Consider the following 25,546-nt stretch of genomic DNA (forward strand, 5'->3'; position numbering starts at 1 on the left):
CTTTGTGAACAAGTGCGAGAGAAAATAGTCCAACAGTTTAAGGACAATTTTCCTCAACGTACAATTGCAAGGAATTTAAGGTTTTCATCATCTACGGTCCATAATATCATCAAAAGGTTCAGAGAATCTGGAGAAATCACTGCATGTAAGCGGCAACGCCGAAAACCAACATTGAATACCCGTGACCTTCGATCCCTCAGGTGGCACTGCATCAAAAACCGACAATGTGTAAAGAATATCACCACATGGGCTCAGGAACACTTCAGAAAACCAATGTCAGTAAATACAGTTTGGCGCTACATCCATAAGTGCAACTTGAAACTCTACTGTGCAAAGCAAAAGCCATTCATCAACAACACCCAGAAATGCCGCCGGCTTCTCTGGGCCCGAGCTCATCTAAGATGGACTGATGCAAAGTGGAAAAGTGTTCTGTGGTCCGACGAGTCCACATTTCAAATAGTTTTTGGAAATTGTGGACGTCGTGTCCTCTGGGCCAAAGAGGAAAAGAACTATCCGGACTGTTATGGACGCAAAGTTCAAAAGCCAGCATCTGTGATGGTATGGGGATGTGTTGGTGCCAATGGCATGGGTAACTTACACATCTGTGAAGTCACCATTAATGCTGAAAGGTACATACAGGTTTTGGAGAAACATATGCTGCCATCCAAGCGTCTTTTTCATGGACGCCCCTGCTTATTTCAGCAAGACAATGCCAAACCACATTCTGCATGTGTTACTACAGCATGGCTTCGTAGTAAAAGAGTGCAGCTACGAGACTGGCCTGCCTGCAGTCCAGACCTGTCTCCCATTGAAAATGTATGGCGCATTATGAAGCGTAAAATACGACAACGGAGACCCCGGACTGTTGAACAGCTGAAGCTGTACATCAAGCAAGAATGGGAAAGAATTCCACCGACAAAGCTTCAAAAATTAGTGTCCTCAGTTCCCAAACGTTTATCGAATGCTGTTAAAAGAAAAGGTGATGTAACACAGTGGTAAACATGACCCTGTCCCAGCTTTTTTGGAACGTGTTAGCGCCATAAAATTCTAAGTTAATGATTATTTGCTAAAAACTATAAAGTTTATCAGTTAGAACATTAAATATCTTGTCTTTGTAGTGCATTCAATTAAATATAGGTTGAACATGATTTGCAAATTATTGTTAACACAACGTCCCAACTTCATTGGAATTGGGGTTGTATTTTACTTTGTATGTTATAAAAATCTCGTTATACGTTATAAAAACACCAAACAAAAATGTCAAAGTATATAGAGTAGTACCTTGACTTATCAGTTTAATTTGTTGCATTACTAAGCTTATAATTTAATTCAATTGTATATAAAAACATGAATTAAATTAATTTAATCTGTTAGAGACCACAAAAACCACATTTTTAAAACCTATTTTAATCAAGAAAAATAGCAATGTATTGCATATAAAATAAAAATAAATAAATAAAATGTATTGGTCCTATTTCATCCCTCCTGACCGCCAGAGGCGATGCTTCAAGCACTGGATGATCCCTCTAGCGCAGGTCACGTGACCTCTCGGGGATAATTACTGTGCGCCTTTAAGGGCAGCGTGGCCTAGTGAGTGACATCAGGAACATGGCTCGTTAGTCTCTGGGCCTCTTCGGAAAGTCAAACATCCTAAACTTGACAACACCTTTCCTTAACCGTCGTCGTGTGTAGGTGAGATTAAAAGGTGCTTCCTTTTGAACATATGAAAAGACAGCACTGTTTAAAATGAATTTGATTCTACTTTTCCTAACCGGTGTCACCACGCAAGAGCGAGTATTGCTGACGTAAGTCTCTAGCGTGAAACTGCCGTAAACTTCGATGGTGGCCTGTTGCTTGAAATATTACTGTTGCTATTACTATTATATTACTATTGTTGGATTATCAGTAACGCATCTGCTTTCCTTTCGTAAAGGTTGGTGAGGAGTGACCTATGCTAAATGTTGGTTTAAAGGTTGTATCAAGACACCTTCTAAAGCATTTTTAGAATTCAAACATATTTTCCTCCAAGTACTTCTGGGTCATCATGCTTTGATTTGAAAGGAAAAGAGATTCAGATAGTCCCAACACCATCATCCCCGAACTCCTGTCCTTCAAGCTTCTCCAGCTCAGCGTCTTGTCTGCCATCTGCCAGTGGATTGACAGCTTCCTGACAGGCAGGACACAGCAGGTGATGCTGGGGGACACCACCTCATCCACACGCAGCATCAGAACCTTTGCGCCACAAGGATGTGTCCTCTCTCTGCTGCTCTTCTCTCTCTACAAAAACAACTGCACCTCAACACACCCGACTGGCAAACCTTTGCAGACGACACCACAGTCATCAGCCTCATCAAAGATGGTGACGAGTCTGCGTATCGACAAGAAGTGGAGCGGCTGGAGCTGTGGTGCGGCCGACACAACCTGGAGTTGAACATGCTCAAGACTGTAGAGATGATCGTGGACTTCAGTAAGAATCCTTCACCACAGCTGCCCCTATTGCTGTCCAACTGTCCTGTGTCAACCATCGAAACCTTCAAGTTCCTAGGAATTAGTCTCTCCGGACCTGAAGTGGGAGACCAACATCAACTCCATCCTCAAAAAGGCCCAGCAGAGGATGTACTTCCTTCGGCTTCTGAGGAAGCACAGGCTGCCACAAGAGCTGTTGAGGCAGTTCTACACAGCGGTCATTGAATTAGCTTTGTGTTCATCCACCAGTGTGTGGTTTGGTGCTGCCACAAAAAAGGACAAATGCAGACTGCAATGGACAATCAGAACTGCTGAAAAATATCATCGCTACCCCCCTACAAACCCTTGAGGATTTGCATGCTGCCAGAACTAAGACAAGAGCATCCAAAATCCTCTTGGACCCTCCACATCCTGGTCACAACCTCTTCCAGCTCCTTCCCTCAGGAAAGGAGCTATTGATCAATGCAAACCAGCAGACATTTCAACAGCTTCTTCCCTCTTGCCATTAAATTGCAAGAGGCTAAGTGAGTCTTCATAATGTGTTTTTCTGTCTCAATTTTTTTTGTCAAGATGGCCATCTATTGCTGTTTTTATATCTCAATTTTTATTTTGTCAAAATGGCTGTCTATTGTTGTACTAGAGCAGCTCCAACTACAGGAGACAAATTTCTTGTGTTTTTGACATACTTGGCAAATAAAGAGGATTCTGATTCTGATCTCGTAGATCCCGTGAAATGGACAAATCAAAGCCAATGTTTCCATATTTAAATCAGGTAAGATGAGCAATCCAATCAGGGAGTATGATCCCACTGAGGCTGTAAGTCTGTGGCACAAAGAGGAGGTGGTCAGACTTCATGGACTGTGTGAAAGCCAGTGGCGTCGTTAAGCCAATCTTAGGGGGGCTGAAACCCCCCTAAAATAAAATGTTCTTAACCCCTCCTAAACAATTTGGTTGTTTAATTTATTTTGTTTAACCCCAAAAATTCTTGAATAGGTGGGGATATACCACCAATAAGCGTTTTGGGGGTCGGTTTCCCTCAGCTCCCAAAGAAAACAAAAAACAAAAAGAAAACTCGTAAAAATAAACAGTCAGTGCTATGAGCCAAAGTCATGTCATTAGTCCCTGTATTGATCAGTTATTAATTAAATGCAAGCTGTTTGTGAAATTTTACATTTTATAATACTGTATTATAGAAATAATGTGTAAAATGATTTAATATTTTGGCCGGTAGAGAAATATCTATCGGCCAACTTGGCTGGTGAGTCAAAAAGTTAATTTCGGACACTGTCCAGAGAAGCACGCATTGGCCACGGTTTTTGCTGACTTAATCACAACATCCTGTGTCGTCTGTTTTTTTTTCCCCGAAAAGTATTTCGGCTGAAAACCGAAAATGCACTTTTGGTCCATTTTCGGCTGTAAATTTTCAATAACCATATTTCAGTGCATCCCTAATAGTAATAAAATGACAATCGCCCTCCCCCACCATATGAACACCCAAACGTTTACAACACTGACCTTTCTTGCAAACTCTGGGAGGACGAATGCTGCTTTGTGAATCTCAGTGTTATAATATTTCAAGTTCATGCTTTCCAGTTCTGATTTTGAAAGTTCTTTCATCGGCTTCCGGAAATGTGTTTCCTGAAAGTGAAGGCATTACTTGATCATAATTATTCAAATAAAAAACTGGGGAAAAGCAAGGTTGTGTCTTAAAAGTGGGGGGAGAACACTTACAGGGTTCTTACTGCATAGCATGAATCCAATTTGGCCACTGGGATAAGTTGGGATGGTGCCGTAGGCATAGGCCACCACTGGGAATAAGGTCTTGCAAAAGGTTTGCATTTCCTTTATCAGGTCCAAATGCAGCCATTGACACTCTCCTGTGCACATGACAAGAACAGTCTGTACATTTGTAAAAATTCACACGAAGGCTGAAACATGAAAAGCTAAACTTGTACTCGTAATTGCCTCTGCAGTTACTGAAACAAAACTGGAATTAGGGCACGAGCATGCGGCTCTAGGACTTGAAAACTGCTTTGTTTCTTCGGTGTTACAGTAAACCCTTGGTCTTCGCAAAGGGGAGTGACCAAAACCTACTTAAACTGTCTAGAATTTGCTCTGTTAATAGTTTAAATCCTAAACATATCCGAAACTATGATCCAGAACATATTAATTAATTAGGAACGCATCTTACATTGCTCTTAAAAAAGTAAATGGCTGACAGATCATTTGTTTAGATTATTATTATTATTTTTTTTTAAATGCAACAGAAGTGCGATGACATGTATCTGTATGTCGCCGCTTCACAACCCCTAAAAATAAATTTTACAGCCTTGTTCACCGTGGTGAAAATTGTTGCTTGGTGGGGTTCACTGGCAGACTCAATCAATGGAAAACCCTATTGACGGGCTAGCTAACGGGCTACCTAACAGCGTTAGCTCACGGGAGGGATTTACCTTAAAATAACGAATATTTATACACAAACCCTGTAGCAACACATACAGACAGACAATATAACACTCACAGGCGTATATTTTTCCTAATCTGTGAAAAACGAGTTTAATTAAGTTTTATTGCGACTTTCTTCTTCTACTCTTTTTTAGCTTACTGTAATACACAGGGGCAGCACGGTGGATGACTGGTTAGCACATCTGCCTCACAGTTCTGAGGACCTGGTTTTAGTTTGCACGTTCTCCCCGCGCCTGCATGGGTTTTCTCCAGGTACTCCGGTTCTCTCACACATTCCAAAAACATGCATAGTAGGTTAATTGAAGACTCTAAATTGCCCGTAGGTGTGGATGTGGATGTGAATGATTGTTTGCCTATATGTGCCCTGTGATTGGCTGGTGACCAGTTCAGGGTTTACCCTGCCTCTCACCCAGAGTTAGCTGAGATAGCTCCAGCATGCCCACAACCCTGGTGAGGATAAGCAGTACGGGAAATGGATGGATGGATGTAATATGCAGCTCCGTTCAGGCATCATACCACACTGCCCCCAAGAGGGCAAAGCGCATACAGCAGAAACAGCAGATACAGTCATGGTGTATAAAGACAAATGTTTTTTTCCGCGTCTGATATGAAATCAGACTACATTTTCCTATTTTAGGTTAAGTAGGATTACCAACAATATTTATATTTGGCAAATGCCAAAATATTAAGAGAATGGTTTTTTTTTATTTTATTTTTTTAAACACATACATATAATAGACAATTAGGGTTGGACATCGAGAATTGTGAACCCATCAGAAACCGGGACTAACATTTCGGTTTTCCGGAATCCTTCAAATTTTTTAATTTAATTTCCCAGTTTCGATGCCTACAGTCCGCGGACCCCGAAGAAGAAAAAAGTGGCGAAAACCAACAAAGAAGAACGCGGACGAATACTTGTGTCCAGTGGCGACGAACAAAAGTGTGTCTTGACTTTGTTAAAATAAATGACCAGTCGCCTCAGTCTAACACTTGGAATAAGATTATATTGTGCAAAGGAGGCTTTCTCGATGTGTAGAAGTCTGACATGCTCCCTCTTGCTCCGAGCCGCAGCCTCCACCACGCGGAACTTCAGTGAAGTCAATTGGGTGAGTGTGAAACAATAAAATACGTCTATGCCAACACTGAGACAGCTAACAAGTTAAACGGTGACCTGCAGTCTTGCACTGATGGTTTTCAGCATTTATTTTAGTCATCAAACCAATGTAAGAGCTGATGACAGACACAAAAATAAAATATAAATGATTTTACTATATTGGAAAGAAAGCAGAAACAATTATTATTATAACAGTATTACAAGCCTAACATTGAGCTAAAACTTCACCAAAGGTCAAAATAGCAACTTTACATCACAATGAATTGGGACAAAATTCTCATAAACATCTCACAGTATCCCAAACACTAACCTTGTGCCTCATTGGTGGGTAGGAAAAGGAATCAACGTTTTACAGAGCATTTGGTTCCATTCATTACTCTTTTTCATGCCATCTCGTTTTACTTTAGTCTTCACCGGTGTGTGTGAAGTTACCTTTCGTGCCAAAATGCTGAGTTCCGGTGCGTGCGCTTCAAAATAAAAGGCTACATGCTTAAAAAAGGAAGTAAAGTTAAAACACACACACTGCCTTTTAGTTCAGAGGTCCGATATTGAGATACTGGTTATAAAAAACCCAGAGGGAAATGTTCATTTTAGTCTATGCTGCGGGCTGCTCAGAAAATGGATGTTCATAATTTGCACACCCCTTGTTTAAACCATGCAAGCTTTTTCGACCCAGCCCACTAAAAGAATCGGAATCGAGAATTGTTTGAAAGCGGAATTGAAATGAGGAACCGGAATCGCTCCAATTTAAATGATGCCCAACCCTATAGACAATACAGTCACCCCACGCATGCCAATGTTTTAGCCATGCCTGTATTTATTTTTATTTGTTTTTTATTTCTAATTTTAAATATATTATTTTATTTGCTACTAATTTATTTTTCTGGTTGTTCTATTACATTATATTTGAAGTTGAGTTTTGGTAGTTAAATAAATACTAAGTTTCGAAATCAATGAATAATCGTGTTTATTAATCGTGATTTCAATATCAATCGTCTTTCCAAGATGGCGCCTACCCGTGGGGTCGTCTCGTTTACGTGCTCTAGTATTGTCTCTGTTTTTGTGTTTTTCGGTCGTCTTTTGAGACATTACGCGATTCACTTACACAAGGGAAGACTTGCTAAACATTAGGGAGTCTACCCTAGACTTTTTTGCACCAACTTTAGCAAATCTGCTCAGTTTTTTCTCAGAGTTACTCACCGGAGGGGCGGCTGCGGTCTATAGCGCATGGAGGCGAAGACGACGAAAGGGGAAGCGGGCCGGCATCCAAGTGAAGCTCCGCAAGAGAGGATACAGATTTGCGTTCCCGTCGATCCACCTCGCGACTCTACGCTCCCTACCTGACAAAATGGACGAGCTTCTGACAAAGACCAGTAAAGACTTCGGACGTTCCGCTGCCCTGACATGCCTTTGTGAATGCGTCCCCGATGGCACCGTAATGCTTCCAGGCTTCCAACTACACCGAGCAGACCGCGTCACGGAGTTATCGGGAAAACAAAAGGTGGCGGGATATGCTTCTATAACAACGAAAAAACATCACGGAGCTCAGCACACACTGCAGCCTGGATTTGGAGGATTTGAACTGTAAGCCATTCTACTCGCATCTTTCTTTCCCGCCAGTGTTTACATTACACCTCAAGCCAACACGAATACCACACTGCTAACGCTCGCTGAACAAGTCAAGGAAATTGGAAAAAAAAACAAAAAAACACCCAGACTCACCCCTCATTATTCTTGGGGTCTTTAACAAAGCTAAACTCAACCACAAACTCCCTGAATACAAGCAGCACATCGACTGTCCTACCAGGGAAAATAAAATTTTAGACCACTGCTATACTACGCTAAATAACGAATACCGTGCCATGCCTCGTGCAGCTCTGGGCTCGTCTGATCACTGCTTAATTTACTTAATACCAACATACAGGCAAAAACTTAAATGTGCAAAGCCTACGGTGAAAACCGTGAAAACGTGGACCAACGAAGCAAAGATAGAACTTCAAAGCTGTTTAGACTGCACAGACTGGAGTGTCTTTGAAAATTCAGCTGTCAGCCTGGATGAATATACGGACACTGTCACATCCTATATCAGTTTCTGTGAAGAGGTGTGTGTGTACCAACAAAGTCATTTCGCACGTTCAACTACAACAAGCGTTGGTTCACTGCCAAACTTAAGCAACTTCCCCAGGCTAAAGAGGACGCATATCAAAGTGGGGATAGGGCCCTGTATAATCGTGCTACAAACCAGCAGACTAAAGAAAATAAAATCGCAAAGAGAAATTATGCAGCAAAGTTAGAAAAACAGTTTTCCGCTAACGAATCTAAGTCAGTCTTGCATGCATTACAATCGCTAACCAATTACAAGCGACCAACCCCCCAAACTGAGAACAATAAAAGACGAGCCAACGACTTGAACTCCTTCTACTGCAGATTTGAAAAAGACACTTTCAAACCCCACACCCACCCAGACACACAGACGACCACCATCGCACCTCTGACTCCCCTTCCTTCGTTGACCATCCATGAACAGGTGGCGAGACATATCTTCAATCAACAAAAGATCAACAAAGCAGCAGGCCCAGACCTTGTGTCCCCATCCTGCCTCAAAGTCTGCGCGGACCAGCACGCTCCAGTCTTCACAGAGATCTTCAATTGAGCTCTGGAACTGTGTGAGGTACCATCCTGTTTCAAACGCTCCACCATTATCCCAGTCCCCAAGAAACCTGCAATTTCAGGTCTGAATGATAACAGGTCTGTCGCCCTGACATCTGTCGTCATTATGTCCTTTGAACGCCTCCTGCTGGACCATCTCAAGAGCATCACAGGTCCCCTGGTGGAGCCCCTACAGTTTGCCTAACGAGCAAACAGGTCTGTGGATGACGCAGTCAACATGGGACTGCACTTCATCCTAGAACACCTCGCCGGTGCAGGGAACTACGCAAGGATCCTGTTCGTGGACTTCAGCTCTACGTTCAACACCAACATCCCCGAACTCCTCTCCTCGAAACTTCTCCAGCTCAGCGTTTCGCCTGCCATCTGCCAGTGGATTTACAGCTTCCTGACAGGCAGGACACCACCTCATCTACACGCACCACCAGCACGCACAAGGCTAAAAATAAACTAGCTTTTGGATTCAAATATACTGTACACGATAACGACGCGGAGTAAATGTCTTGCGGAGCCGATTAATGAAGTCATTGTTCGGATCGGTGAATTATGACATTAAAACCGATCAGCATAAAATGCTAATTATCGGCCGAGACCGATCAGGCTGATAAAATCGGTGTAAAGTCTACCAATTATACATTACTCGTGCACTCACTAGAGTAGTGTCGCCACTCTGTACTATTTGCATATCTGTTGTTGACCGATACTGCTCACTCGTGCATCTGCAACATTTGCACAATCGACATTGTCCCAGATTATCGCACTACTAGTCACTTTAAACTGCATCAATTTCTTGAAGTCTCTCCCCTTTACACAATGGTCATTGCACCGGACTATTGTTCTATTAGTCATTTCAAACGGCTCTAATTGCTAGAGGACTCTGCATCTTTTTGCATAATTGTCAAAAAAATTAAAAAATTAAAATTGTACCGGCATTACCACATTACTGGTACTGGAGACAAATTCCTTGTGTGTTTTTGACATACTTGACAAATAAAGATGATTCTGAAATAAACATGATCATTACTTTTTCCATAATCGCCAACTCAACTTAAAGCAGCCATTTTATGGTCATTTTGGTCATTTTCAGAGATTCTTTCAAAATAAAACAATAATGACAATTATAATTCTGAACAAAGTTCATCAGTCCAAACATTAACTAGCTCATAGTTGTTTTCTTCTCCTCAATACTGTGTGTTGCTGACGTGCTATTACCCTCAAAATACGGGAATTTCATATCCCCAACATTGTCACCCATTCAGTCCACACTAATAGGCAGCTGCAGCTTTCACCCTACAATCTGAAAAACATGAGGAAAAGCGTGTTGCTTGAATGTTTTTTATTTTTTTTTTATAAATCCATCCATCCATTTTCTGAGCCGCTTCTCCTCACTAGGGTCGCGGGCGTGCTGGAGCCTATCCCAGCTATCATCGGGCAGGAGGCGGGGTACACCCTGAACTGGTTGCCAGCCAATCGCAGGGCACATATAAACAAACAACCCTTCGCACTCACATTCACACCTACAGGCAATTTAGAGTCTCCAATTCATGCATGTTTTTGGGATGTGGGAGGAAACCCACGCAGGCACGGGGAGAACATGCAAACTCCACACAGGCGGGGACGGGGATTGAACCCCGGTCCTCAGAACTGTGAGGCTGACGCTCTAACCAGTCTCCACTGTGCCGCTTTTTTATAAATGAGGAATTAAAAAATACATGACTGTAGACGTTAATGTGCAAACAAAAACACGCAACACAATATGACAGCAACAATGGTGACATTGATAAGTTTGCATACACAGCAACTCTGGCTGACTATATTAAAACTCTAACAAAAAACCGAATCCATTCAGTGTGATCATACAGTGTTTTAACCAAAGAATTCTGATACAAATTCTGATACAAGTACTAATTTTCCTAATAATCAATTTTTACAATTATGTATTCAGGGATCTCACTTGATGTGCGTCCCGCGTCTGAGATGCACAATAATGAGTAGGGACGCATTAAGTAAGATCAATCTGCATCTGAGGACGCAATGCTATGGATTCATATTCCGGCATGGACTGTGGTGCTGGAAATGCAGCGTATAAGACGGGGGTCGAGAATGCAACAACAACAACAAAAAGTGAGTGTCCACCTGTACGCCAAGCCATTTGAGGAAGAAAAAAAAAATCTGCAACTTGAAAGCAGACATGAAAACCATCTGGTCTCTAAACCCATCAGAGATAGTGAAGGGTGGGACGGGAACCTCCCATCCACCCTCTGATTGGCCGTGTGCACGCCCGTGTGCGTCTGCTCACGTGTGGGTGCTTTTCAAATGGGGGCACTCAAAGTTTTCTGATGGTGAGTCGGTAACTGCACAGTAACATAAAGTTGAACGGCATAAATGGAATTAGTTCCAAAGCCTAACGCCACGGAGATGATGTGGGAACATTTTGGATTCAAGCCAAATGAACGCGGCCATCCCGCTAACACCAATGAGCGGGTATGTCAAATTTGTATGAAGTTGCAACAAAAACAACACAACTTAAAACTTCAAAGTGACAAAAACGGCTCAGAAAATGGATGGATGATGGATGGGTCGAAGATGAAGGAGAGGTGGAAAGCGGGTTCTTAGGCAGAAAGAGAAGACGAAAGCACAGAGCCTAGAATTGAATGAGGGGACTTTGAATGTTGGGACTATGACAGGAAAATCTGTCATGATGATTAGGAGAAAGGTCGATATATTGTGTGTCCAGGAGACCAGGTGGAAAGGCTGGAAGGCTAGAAGTTTAGGGGCAGGGTTTAAATTATTTTACCATGGTGTAGATGGGAAGAGAAATGGAGTAGGGGTTATTTTAAAGGAAGAGTTAGCTAAGAATGTCTTGGAGGTGAAAAGAGTATCAGATTGAGTGATGAGGCTGAAACTTGAAATTGAGGGTGTTATATATAATGTGATTAGCGTCTATGCCCCACAGGTCGGATGTGACCTAGAGGTGAAAGAGAAATTCTGGAAGGAGCTAGTCAAAGTAGTTCTGAGCATCCCAGACAGAGAGAGAGTTGTGATTGGTGCAGATTGTAATGGACATGTTGGTGAAGGAAACATGGGTGATGAAGAAGTGATGGGTAAGTACGGCATCCAAGAAAGGAACTTGGAAGGACAGATAGTGGTAGACTTTGCAAAAAGGATGGAAATGGCTGTAGTGAACACTTTTTTACAGAAGAGGCAGGAACATAGAGTGACCTACAAGAGCGGTAGAAGCACGCAGGTGGATTACATCTTGTGCAGACGATGTAATCTGAAGGAGGTTACCGACTATAAGGATGTGATAGGGGAGAGTGTGGCAAGACAGCATAAGATGGTGGTGTGTCAGATAACTTTGGTGGTGGGGAGGAAGATTAAGAAGACAATGGCAGAGCAGAGAGCCATGTGGTGGAAGCTGAGAAAGGAAGAGTGCTGTGCAGCTTTTCAGGAAGAGCTGAGACAGGTTCTCGTTGGACAGGAGGAGCTTCCAGATGACTGGAACACTACAGCCAAGGTGATCAGAGAGACAGGCAGGAGAGTACTTGGTGAGTCTTCTGGCAGGAACAGAGAGAAGGAGACTTGGTGGTGGAACCTAACAGTACATGAAAGTTTACAAGGAAAGAGGTTAGCTAAGAAGAAGTGGGACACCGAGAGGACAGAGGAGAGGCGAAATGAATACATTGAGATGCGATGTAGGGCAAAGGTAGAGGTGGCAAAGGCTCAACAAGAGGCATATGATGACATGTATGTCTTGTTGGACACTAAAGAAGTAGAAAAGGATCTCTACAGGTTGGCCAGACAGATGGATAGCGATGGGAAGAATGTGCAGCAGGTTAGGGTAATTAAGGATAGAGATGGAAATGTGTTGACTGGACAGATGGAAAGAATACTTTGAGGAGCTGATGAATGAGGGAAATGAGAGAGAAGGAAGAGTAGAAGAGGCAAGTGTGGTGGACCAGGAAGTGGCAATGATTAGTAAGGGGGAAGTTAGAAAGGCATTAAAGAGAATAAAAAAAGGAAAGGCAGCTGGTCCAGATGGCATTCCTGTGGAGGTATGGAAGCATCTCGGAGAGCTGGCTGTGGAGTTTTTGACCAGCTTGTTCAACAGAATTCTTGCGGATGAGAAGATGCCTGAGGAATGGAGGAAAAGTGTGCTGGTGCCCATTTTTAAGAACAAGGGTGATGTGCAGAACTATAGAGGAATAAAGTTGATGAGCCCCCACAATGAAGTTATGGGAAAGAGTAGTGGAGGCTAGACTTAGGACAGAAGTGAGTATTTGCGAGCAACAGTATGGTTTCATGCCTAGAAAGAGTACCACAGATGCATTATTTGCCTTGGGGATGGAAAACATTGTGATCTGCAGTGAAAGCAGGGAGTACGTGGAGGAACAGTTAGAAAGATAGAAGCATGCACTGGAAAGGAGAGGAATGAAGATTAACCGAAGTAAAACAGAATATATGTGCATGAATGAGAGGGGTGGAGGGGGAAGAGTGAAGCTACAGGGAGAAGAGATAGCAAGGGTGGAGGACTTTAAATACTTGGGCTCAACCGTCCAGAGCAATGGTGAGTGTGGTAAGGAAGAGAAGAAACTGGTCCAAGCAGGTTGGAACAGGTGGAGGAAGGAGTGCTATGTGACAGAAGAGTCTCTGCTAGGATGAAGGGCAAAGTTTATAAGACAGTAGTGAGGGCAGCCATGATGTATGGATTAGAGACAGTGACACTGAAGAGACAGCAGGAAGCAGAGGTGGAGTGGCGGAAATGAAGATGTTGAGGTTTGCGCTCGGAGTGACCAGGTTGGATAAAATTAGAAACGAGCTCATCAGAGGGAGAGCCAAGGTTCGATGTTTTGGATACAAAGTTAGAGAGAGCAGACTTCAATGGTTTGGACATGTCCAGAGAAGAGATAGTGAGTATATTGGTAGAATGATGATGAGGATGGAGCTGCCAGGCAAGAGAGCTATAGGAAGACCAAAGAGGTTTATGGATGTAGTGAGGGAAGTCATGAGGGCAGTTGGTGTTCGAGAGGAGGATGCAGGAGATAGGCTTACATGGAAAAGGATGTCACGCTGTGGTGACCCCTAACGGGACAAGCTGAAAGGAAAAAGAAGATATGATACTGTTGAAATAGTACAGTTTTACCGGGTAGGAGCTTTTCTTTGCATTTTCTCCATAATCTCACAATAGCATTGTTTACCGCTCCCTCTGACGGCAACAGTTATCACTTTCTTCTTAAAAGCAGCACAGTAACTTGTGTCCTTTTCCTCTACATTTTTTAATTTACGAGATGTAATCCATGAAGTGACGGTACATGAAATAAATCTGCCGTTGAGTAAAGATGCTACATACTATGCCTTCAAACGGACGTAACCACAGATATGATATGGGGTGCATTTGGAAATGCATTCCAAGCGCACTCTGCCACACTCCGGACCGTTTCCAGATATCGATATGGTGCCGCTCGCAAGGCCGTCGTTATTCTCGGTGAGTGGCAAAAATTTCCTGTATTATAAATATATGTATTTGTAACAGACATTATCATATTGGAATGAAAGTACTGTGGTTGGAGTGTTGCCACAGTTAGCTTGAAAAAGTAACTTAGTTACTTATTACTTGAGCTTAAAAGTAACTTAGTTACTTTACTGATTACTTGATTTCAAAAGTAACTAAGTTAAAAAAAAGCTGCCAAGTGGCAGGAATATCGCTTATCCACAGTACAAAAAAGCATTAACCCATTACTTGGTAATGTACGCCACACAAATTACATAATGATGTCATCAACATGAACCTATAAGTTAAATATTAGTGCAGTTGATGCCACGTTAAATGAGCAACTTAGTACAGACTTGACATGCCAACACAGTATAGTAAGTACCTAAACGTAAACAAGCACACCTTTCTCAGTACACTTCTCTAAAGAATCTTAACTGATAGATGGATGGATGTCGATTGTGGTCCATGAAGGCAACGGTGTGTGTGTATATATACGTTAAATGTTAAAGTGAGTGCCGGTTTGAAATTGGGGGCATACAAACGCACGCGCGCATGCGCGCGCGCGCACACACACACACACACACACACCATTGCTCCCACCATCGTAATTTTTATGCAAATAGCGAGAAAATGTGATAAGATTTCGCACCTGAATAACTAGCAAAGCTGTTGGTGATTAACGGGGGGGAGAAGCACTTATATACGTGACATCAGCCGTGCAGCGCTGACGTCACGTAAATAAGTCTCCAGACAAAGTTGAAACTTCTCACTTTTCATTGTAAATATTATTTAATTATTGTAAATCCTTCAGTGAGTCAGTCCTTAACCTACATGACCGATTTATGACCATGCACTTCGGTATGAATAATTAACCCACAATGCATTGCGCACATAACATGCCTGTAATACTATATTCTTAAAGTGTAAATAAAAAAGTAACAACAATCAAATACACTTTTTACAAAGGAATATCACAAAAATACTGTGGTGATAGTGAAAACATGCATATCTTTGCACATTTATGGTACTTCACCGTCACCGTGCATTGTAGAATCAACAATCAGCTCCCGATCGCTTTCTTCCGCTTATTGAGAAGTCAGCGGTCTGTGTGAACTGTTAAATGCTATTGAATAGCTGGATTGTGTTTTTTTCCAAGTCACCATCCACAAATCAGTACTTAGTGAAGAGACACTGATGACTCAAAAGTAACTCTTGCTGGTTTGAAAAAGTAACTGTAGTCTGATTACTCTTCTGGGTTCTGACGTACTTTCGACAGAACTAAGGGTTGATTAATGTGTTCCACGTTAGTTTTTTGGGTGTGCCGGACTTCTGGTTGATATTTGTGTTTTTGTGCCGCTCCAGCTACCTACGAGCTACAGCTAGCTTGATAACGTGGATAAACACTATGCTAGTCAGTGAACATGGGAAATGTGAGTCTCATGTTGAGGCTAGTTGAGAAGCCATGGTGTAAAGACCATACCACTTCTGAAAATGAATAAAGTATGATGAAATAAAATATAAACCTACCCTGGGAGCAGAGAATTCCGCCTTTGGTTAATGCTGTCTTCATCAGTTGATAGTAACTCTCCTTGAATAAACTTTCAGCAGGGCCTGCAACATGAACAAAAATCACAAGAATCAGGCACGAACACATTTTGTAAGGAGATGTCATTACACTTACCAACAGGGTCGGATGAATCAGTAATAATGATGTCAAAGGCATCTTGGTTTTGCTTCATAAATTCAAAGCCATCTCCAACATGGAGGGTGAGCTTTGGACTGAAGAAACCTTTGGCCATGCCTGGGAGGAACTTCTTTGAGACATCAATAACGTCCTACACAGGAGACAACGTTGCAGTTGCAGTAATATTCTATTCTATTGATATTCGTTAACAAGGAGCAAAATCTGCATTGTGTTTGATCCACGAATCGACCAATGCATTTCCATGAACGTCCACTATATGCCTTTCTGCGACTCTTCCAATCTCTCTGTTACAACCTGCCGATTGAAACTGTGCGAGTCGAAGCACAGTGGCCACTTCCCTCTAAGAACATCCCGTTTGAATACTGTTAATCAGTGATTCTGGAATTGTGGTACTAGCACCATTAGTGGTATTAGTTTTAGAATAATTTCACATTTAATCTTTAATAATCATTTGTTTTAAACATTTTATTAGGTACAATTTTTAGTTAACTTTTGAGAAATAAATTTCAATTGAATCATTTTGTACAGTTTTTCCATTTCCCTATATTTAATAGGGCTGTAACGATACACCAAGATCACGATTCGATACGCATCCCGATTTCTGACCCACGGTTCGATAAATGATTAGATTTTTTGGTGGGGACGGTGAAGAGATTATGATAGCAAAAAAATTGACTATTTATTTAGTACACTTAATTCTACATAATTGTAAATAGCTAGCTAGATGAATTAGATAGATAGGATAGATAAGATTGATAAAATAGATTAGATAGCTAGATAAGTCTTCCGGTCTGTGGTGTAAACCAGAAATTAAATAACAAAAGCAAAGAAAACTTTTCTCTTACAAAACAGCTAAAGTTTAAAAAAATAGAACTCAACTACAATGTGGAGATTAAACAAACCTGCTGTCTGTTGCATAAACTGCAACATTAATGTAAACATTGGGGTAAAGAAATTAAATAACAAAAGTAAAAAAAATAAAAAATTTCTCTTACGGTCTCACTCTCGTGCCACCTGCACGCCCGGCGCTCTCCATACAAGCAGGTTAACAGTGTGTGCAAAATAGACTTTACACCGATTTTATTGGGCTGATTGGTATCGGCCAATATTTAACATTTTATGCTGATCGGCTTTAATGTCAGAATTCGCCGATCCGATCAATGACCGCAAAAGACTTTTACTCCGCGTCGCCATTGCGCACAGTATATTTGAATCCAAAAGCTAGTTTATTTTTAGCCTTGTCGCGCGTCTTTTGACGTAGTATTGGAAATATATAACAGCCAATAAAGTTATTTTAAAAAAATGTAACAAACATGTCGGTGGTGCGGAACAGACAACACGTAATGCCTGGATCAGACTACAAGACAAATTTGCTCTTTCACGATTTCACGATGTCAGACTACTGCAATAAAATCTTGTATTCCGATACCGCCGCATCCCGTTTTTTACGATCATTGGGTTTCATCTTGTCAACTCAAATGCAAACGGATACACTCGTTACCGTGGTGACGACAACAAGAGTGGAGCGCGCCGACTTTGTATTATAAGGACAAAATGGGGGAAAACGTGTGTTGGTGGTCATCGGTGCTCAGGATGAGAGGACGTTCGTTTAAGGCTTGCTTGAGGTATGTTCCCGTACTTTGAATACGATACGGCTCGGAAGCAGGCAACAAAACGTTATGTAGCCTAGCAAGCTAATGGTACCACCAATGGTTGGACGTAAACATGCCGCCGTTATGTCGAATCATGCTCTAAAGTTTCGGTGTGGGTGAAGTAATTTAATTAAAAATAAAGTAATTTAATTACAGTAAGTTAGCACCCATTATTTCTGTCATGTAATGTTGGTTTGACCTGACTGATTAGAATACACGATCTGACAAGAGCAGTGATTTCCAACCTTTATGGAGCTAAGGAACATATTTTACAATTGAAAAATCTCACGGAACACCAACAAACAAAAATGTCACAAAAAGTGGATACATTAATTACTGTATGTACTTCCTGCCATCTAATAGAAGACCATTTATCATTTGTTCTGTCTGTCACTATGCCTCACTGGCATAAATAGATGAACAAAGATACATTATTTATTGTAAATATATTTTTTTGAGCAATTAATTACACAAGTATGTACAGTAAATGAACAAGTCATTTAAATAGACCCATTCCTCCATCTTGTAATCGGATCGGTGATCGGTTATCGTTTTTTTCAACTCGCTGATCGGTCCTAAAAAATCCTGATCGTGTAAAGCCTAATGCAAAACATCTCACGTCCAGCCATTTCCTCAGCATTAGCAATGTTTTTAGCATTGTCTGTCGTCACGAACGAATGAGGACGTCTGACTTACTGATTTTCCACTCTTCCACAGCCGTTCACAGTATTTCTGCCACACCACCGTGTGGCTCTCTTGTACACAACACGTTTGGAGGACCGGGTACACTATTGGCCAATTCTCTGTGATAAAGTTAAGGTCATGTCACCTTTGTGTGGCACGGAACATCCATCCATCAGCTGTTTTTACAATTTATTCAGCCTTTACTTTTCAGACATGCAAACACCAAAGGCATTAAAAAGGCTACGGCACAGGCTGATCTGATGAGAAAAAAAGTTGCTTAAATGTAAGACTAGCAAGAGAGGATGTCCACTCCAGAGGTGGGTAGAGTAGCCAAATATTGTACTCAAGTAAGAGTACTGTTACTTGACAATAATGTGACTCAAGTAAATGTAAAAAGTAGTCCTCCAAAAAATTACTTAAGAGTAAAAAGTACATATAATACACATAATTACTCAAAGTACGGACTAAATTGTAACTTCTGACATTTTTAACCACTCCATTAACATCAATAAAAAAAGAAAATCAAATGTGAATGTGCAAATTCTGATATTGCTGTGCGTGTGTGTGTGCACAGTCAAAACTACATGGCTGCAACAGGTATTGGCATGTTTTAAGCCATTCATGTATTTTTTTTTTCTATTACAACCCCAATTCCAATGAAGTTGGGACATTGTGTTAAACAAAAATAAAAACAGAATACAATGATTTGCAAATAATGTTCAACCTATATTGAATTGAATATACTACAAATACAAGATATTTAATGTTCAAACTGATTAACCTTATTGTTTTTAGCAAATAATCATTAACTTTGAATTTTATGGCTGCAACACGTTCCAAAAAAGCTGGGACCGGGTCATGTTTACCACTGTGTTCCATCACCTTTTCTTTTAACAACATTCAATAAACGTTTGGGAACTGAGTACACTAATTGTTGAAGCTTTGTTGGTGGAATTCTTTCCCATTCTTGCTTGATGTACAGCTTCAGCTGTTCAACAGTCTGGGGTCTCCGTTGTCGTATTTTATGCTTCATAATGCGCCACACATTTTCAATGGGAGACAGGTCTGGACTGCAGGCATGCCAGTCTAGCACCCGCACTCTTTTACTACGAAGCCACGCTGTTGTAACATGTGCAGAATGTGGTTTGGCATTGTCTTGCTGAAATAAGCAGGGGCGTCCATGAAAAAGACGCTTGGATGGCAGCATATGTTTCTCCAAAACCTGTATGTACCTTTCAGCATTAATGGTGCCTTCACAGATGTGTAGGTTACCCATGCCATTGGCACTAACACAGCCCGATACCAACACAGATGCTGGCTTTTGAACTTTGCGTCCATAACAGTCCGGATGGTTCTTTTCCTCTTTGGCCCGGAGGACACAACGTCCACAATTTCAAAAAACAATTTGAAATGTGGACTCATCGGAACACAGAACACTTTTCCACTTTGCATCAGTCCATCTTAGATGAGCTCGGGCTCAGAGAAGCCGGCGGCATTTCTGGGTCTTGTTGATAAAGGGCTTTTGCTTTGCATAGTAGAGTTTCAAGTTGCACTTACGGATGTAGCGCCGAACTGTATTTACTGACATTGGTTTTCTGAAGTGCTCCTGAGCCCATGTGGTGATATCCTTTACACATTAATGTCGGTTTTTGATGCAGTGCCGCCTGAGGGATCGAAGGTCACGGGTATGCAATGATGGTTTTTGGCATTGCCGCTTACATGCAGTGATTTCTCCAGATTCTCTGAACCTTTTGATGATATGGAGCGTAGATGATTAAATCCCTAAATTCCTTGCAATTGTACATTGAGGAACATTGTCCTTAAACTGTTCAACTATTTTCTCACGCACTTGTTCACAGAGAGGTGAAGCTCGCCCCATCTTTGCTTGTGAATGACTTAGCAATTCAGGGAAGCTCCTTTTATACCCAATCATGGCAACAATTAGCCTGTTCACCTGTGAGATGTTCCAAACAGGTGTTTGATGAGCATTCCTCAACTTTCTCAGTCTTTTTTGCCACCTGTCCCAGTTTTTTTGGAACGTGTTGCAGTCATAAAATTCAAAGTTAATGATTATTTGCTAAAAACAATAAAGCTTATCAGTTTGAACATTAAATATCTTGTCTTTGTCGTCTATTCAATTAAATATAGATTGAACATGATTTGCAAATCATTGTATTCTGTTTTTATTTATGTTTAACACAACGTCCCAACTTCATTGGAATTGTACAACAAAGCATCTGTAATTTACTGCACTGTGTTTTCTCAAGTTATAAATGAGCTGAAATATCCACGTTTGGGCAGACAGTACCAGACAAATACTACAATCCATGAAAGCTATTGTTTTTGTTCATCTAAATCTAATCACGCCGTTGCGTTCATGGTAACGTAGACCTTCCCAACATGGTCGGCACGTTGGCACGACAACCAGCCGGGCTGGCTTATTTTGTGTTAATATATATGCCCGGAAAGCCCAATTGAAGACGTTGTGTGAGGTCATGTGACTTTCTTGTGTCCTTTGATTGGTGAACTAGACTTAAACGTCACTCGCGCTTAAATTAGATTGATGCAAAAAGCGGCCAATGGGGAAGTCGAAATCGTAGTCTTACGCACAAAATAGTTGATAAGCAATAATTGATAAATAAAAGTAGCGAGCAACATTTAGATCATTGTAAGAGAGTAAAAGTACCGTTACTTCTTAACAGCAGAAGCGGAGAAGGTGTTTTTTCTGCTCTCGTCAACTCCTGTGACTTATCCAAACAAAGCAGGTCCCTGAGCGCACAGGCGGAACCACAGGCTAATTCGTGCGCATATTAGTCCGCCGCGGAATAATATTCAGACATTACATCTGTGTGGAGGGTGGATATGTGAAATGGATCGAGCTGCCAGCGTTTAAGGAGTACGAAACAGCCTATGACGTCAGCGACGTTGACCCCTCCCTCCAAGAGAATCTATACGATTCACGTAAATGGCCTATTTTGAGCTCAAAACGGAGAATTTTGCCGAAAAGCGACGGATTTGATTGTATGACTTTTACTTTAGCTGTGTTTTCCTCCTGTCTTCCGCTCTCCTCCCGTAGTCGAACTAGCATCAGTAGTCTAGCTCACCAGTAGCCACAGGCCTGATCACGCACTGGAAAAAGTAGTCCTGTGACATGCGCTGGAAAAGGCTTGATGAAGAAATTTATAAATCTAGGCTTACGTTTTATTACATTAACTTAAAAAACGTAATAATACTATTAATAATAATAATAATAACAATAAATTATTATTAGGCTTTACACGATCAAGATTTTTGGGGCTGATCACCGATCAGCAAGTTTAAAAAAACAATAACCGATCACAAGATGGAGCAATGTGTCCATTTACATGACTTGTTCATTGATTGTATAGACTCGTGTATTTTATGACTTGTTCATTTATTGTATATCCTTGTGTACTGTATACTGAGTACTGTATCCATCCAGCTATCCATTTTCTGTATCGCTTATCCTCACTAGGGTCGCGGGAGTGCTGGAGCCCATCCCAGCATAAAATTATTCTCTAGCATTTTAGACAGAAATTAAAACCATCAATGACCTCTAGGGGGCATTCAAGGATTGGCCACTGAGTTTACTCTAAATTTAGGTCAGATCAACATTACGACATTACAACATGACAGAAATAATAGGTGCCAATTTACTGTAATTAAATTACTTTATTCCAATTAAATTACTTTAATAAATACTGTTAATGACATGCTGACTCTAACTTTCTCACTGTCCCGGCTATATGGACAGGTGTTGTCCAGAGTTTGCGTCCGTTTGGATTTTCCTTTTTTTTTTTCACTCGCGCTACATTGCTTGTACGCGGCATACTCCTCCTGTACATTCTTCAGGTGCCCAATCAAATTTGTGTTGAAGCATTTAGAGTATGTTCCCCACAACGTACTTCAGTTGTGCACAGACTGCAATTAACTGTTGTTTGTCAAAATAATCCCATAACGATGACGTGATTTTTAACAGACAAGATTGAAAGAAAAAACTTTTTTGGCCGTCAGATAGTTACAGTACTGCGCCACAAGAGACGTGACAAGGCAAAAAAAAAAAACTCTTTTGGATTCATAAGCAATGGCGACACACAGTTAAGACACACAGTCTTAAATGTGCGGAGCCGATCGATGACGTCATTTATCGGATCGCCGAATTATGACATGAAAGCCGATCAGCCAATCAGCATAAAATGCTGATTATCGGCCGATACCGATCACACCGGCGTAAAGTCTAATTATTATTATATTGTTGCGTCGGAGGAATTGCCAGCACTATAAGAATGCTGTGTTCTTGTTAGTTTGTGTTAATTACTCCCTAATAGTATCCATTTTCTCCTAAAACGTTTTCTCATTTCCCCTCGTTTTCCTGTTTGTCAACTGTTTTTGACTATTTAGCACCACGTACGAGTGTCACATAGAAAGCACTGACTCATTGTCACTGACTTGCGCAGCTTAATGGTCAGTGTATGTAATGACAGGTTGAAATAAAGCCTGTGTGGGTTTTCTCCAGGTACTATGGTTTTCTCCCACATCCCCCCAAAAAAACATGCATGGTAGGCTAGTTGAAGACTCTAAATTGCCCGTAGGTGTGAATGTGAGTGCGAATGGTTGTTTGTCTGTGTGCCCTGTGATTGGCTGGCGACGAGTTCAGGGTGTACCTCACCTCTCGCCCAGAGTCGGCTGGGATAGGCTCCAGCACTCCGGTGACCCTAGTGAGGATAGGCGGTACGGAAAATGGATGGATGGATGAGGAATGAAACCTCACAGCTCGGCCATATGTGGCGTGGAGGCACACTATTGCAAGGGCGTGTCACAGTTCTGCCATTTTTGTGACGACACAGGATTGTGAATTTGAAAACTGTGCTTTTCGGTTTCATTACAAAATCGTTGCAGCCCTAATTAAGTGCATTGTTAATGTTCAAAGGGTGCATAACTTTACGCTAATACTAAATATTGATAAATACTATTTTGAAGGCTAACAATGCTGCTGAATTTTTATGTTTGTCATGATGGTTGTACTTGGAGAGCTAAGTATTTTTTTGAGGTGGTACTTTGTTTGAGACCCACGACTGCAGCTCAATTGTTAGGTCTCATCTTGTTCAGCATGATGAAGAGGGCTGTTTAAATGCCAATTTGATTCATGGAGCAAACCACTATGCAGTTCCTTGTTAGAGAACAGCAAGTTGTGCAAAAAGTACCTAAACATCAAACAGTTGGACCTGTACATTCAAAAGTTTAGAGAACATTAAATTGAGTTTGCCACTAAAGGTTATAGTATGGTTGAGGTTCATCCCGAAATTTCAGTCGAAAGACAATTTTGTGAGTACTTTATGTTGTGATAAGATCCGACCACAAATTTGTCAAATGCTGTTTGCCCTCACCTTGTCGATCTCACAGAGGACCACTGACTCTACGTGAGCATTCTTCACCACTTCCCTCAGCACACCACCATCACCACCGCCAATAATGAGAACCTGTTTAAAAGTTGACACATTCTTAAGAATGTATACACATTGGTTAAGGATCACATTAAATCTCCATTCCAGTGCATATGCTACCTTTCTGGGGCAAGGGTGGCTATACAGGGGGAGGTTGGCAATCATTTCCTGATATGCAAACTCATCCCTCTCCGTGCACTGGATCACTCCATCCAGTACCAACACGTTGCCGTACGTTTTACTAGAATGAGTTAGTGACACAGTCAACAGCGTTATAGAAAAGAAGTGTTTCAGACCTACATTATATATATAAAAAAAAGTGCTTTAGACCTTTTAAAATTTGGTTAACTCACACCATTTACGCACGATTGTACCAATAATTGTTCTGGAGTATATTTGATTTTGATTGATTAAAAGTACCCCTCCCCTTATCGTGGTGGAGGGGTTTGTGTGTCCCAATGATCCTAGGAGCTAAGTTGTCTGGGGCTTAATGCCCCTGGTAGGGTCACCCATGGCAAACAGGTCCTAGGTGAGGGACCGGACAAAGCACGACAAAAGACCCCGATGACGAACAAGGTTTCCCTTGCCCGGACACGGGTCACCGGTGCCCCCCTCTGGAGCTAGGCCTGGAGGTGGGGTTCGAAGGTGAGCGCCTGTTGGCCAGGCCTGCAACCATGGGGCACGGTGGGTTCACTTTACCATGGGCTCACCACCTATGGGAGGGGCTATCAGGGTTGGGTGCAGTGTGAGCTGGGCGGTGGCCGACGAGCCGATCCCCGGCTACAGAAACTGGCTCTAGGGACGTGAAATGTCACCTCTCTGGCAGGGAAAGAGCCCGAGCTGGTGTAAGGTCGAGAAATTCCAACTAGGTATAGTCGGGCTCGCCTCCATACACGGCTTGTGCTCTGGTACCAGTCCTCTTGAGAAGGGTTTGACTCTCTTCCACTCTGGAGTTGCCCACTGTGAGAGGCGCCAAGCAGGTGTGGGTATACTTATTGTCCCCCGGCTCGGCACCTGTACGTTGGGGTTCGCCCCGATGGAGGAGAGGGTAGCCTCCCTCCGCCTTCACTTGTTTGTGCCTATGCACCAAACAGCAGTTCAGAGTACCCACCCTTTTTGGAGTCCTTGGAGAGGGTGCTGGAGAGCGCTCCCGCTGGGTACGTCATCATTCTGGTGGGCGACTTCAATGCTCACGTGGGCAAAGACAGTGAGACCTGGAAGTGCGTAATTGGGAGGAACGGCCCCCCCGATCAGAACCCAAGTGGTGTTCTGTTATTGGACTTCTGTGGCTATCACGGATTGTCCATAACGAACACCATGTTCAAGCATAAGGGTGTCCACACGTGCACTTGGCACCAGGACACCTTGGGTCGCAGTTCGTTGATCGACTTTGTGGTCGTGTCATCGGACTTACGGCTGCATGTCTTGGACACTCGGGTGAAGAGAGGGGCGGAGCTGTCAACTGATCACCACATGGTGGTGAGTTGGCTCCGATGGTGGGGGGAGGATGCCGGTCCGACCTGGCAGGCCCAAATGTATTGTGAGGGTCTGCTGGGAATGTCTGGCAGGATCCCCTGTCAGAAGGAATTTCAACTTCCACCTACGGCAGAACTTCACACACGTCTCGGGGGAGGCGGGGGACAATGAGTCCGAGTGGACCATGCAGCCGCCATTGCAGAGGCGGTCGACCGGACCTGTGGGCTTAAGGCTGTCGTGGCGGCAATCCCCGAACCTGTAGGTGTACACCAGCGGTGAGAGATGCCGTCAAGCTGAAGAAGGAGTCCTATCTGGCCTTTTTTTGTCTGGAGGACTCCTGAGGCAGCTGATGGGTAC

At 42.2% G+C, this 25,546-nt stretch overlaps 1 protein-coding gene across 2 annotated transcripts in view; it reads right to left on the reverse strand.

Annotated features, from left to right (window-relative positions):
• srm (spermidine synthase) overlaps positions 1-25,546 on the reverse strand; it is a 28,976-nt gene that overhangs the window by 1,218 nt on the left and 2,212 nt on the right. The window contains exons 2-7 of one of the 2 annotated variants that reach the window (XM_061782195.1): positions 23,834-23,954; positions 23,657-23,749; positions 15,889-16,042; positions 15,735-15,818; positions 4,198-4,343; positions 3,982-4,104 (exon numbers count right to left, since the gene is read on the reverse strand). In XM_061782195.1, the coding sequence (XP_061638179.1) occupies positions 3,982-4,104; positions 4,198-4,343; positions 15,735-15,818; positions 15,889-16,042; positions 23,657-23,749; positions 23,834-23,954 (721 nt within the window). The remainder of the gene's footprint in view (positions 1-3,981; positions 4,105-4,197; positions 4,344-15,734; positions 15,819-15,888; positions 16,043-23,656; positions 23,750-23,833; positions 23,955-25,546) is intronic. The other variant, XM_061782204.1, reaches the window with a different exon arrangement.

Source organism: Phyllopteryx taeniolatus, chromosome 1 (genome assembly GCF_024500385.1).
Source record: "Phyllopteryx taeniolatus isolate TA_2022b chromosome 1, UOR_Ptae_1.2, whole genome shotgun sequence".
Taxonomy (NCBI): Eukaryota; Metazoa; Chordata; class Actinopteri; order Syngnathiformes; family Syngnathidae; genus Phyllopteryx; species Phyllopteryx taeniolatus.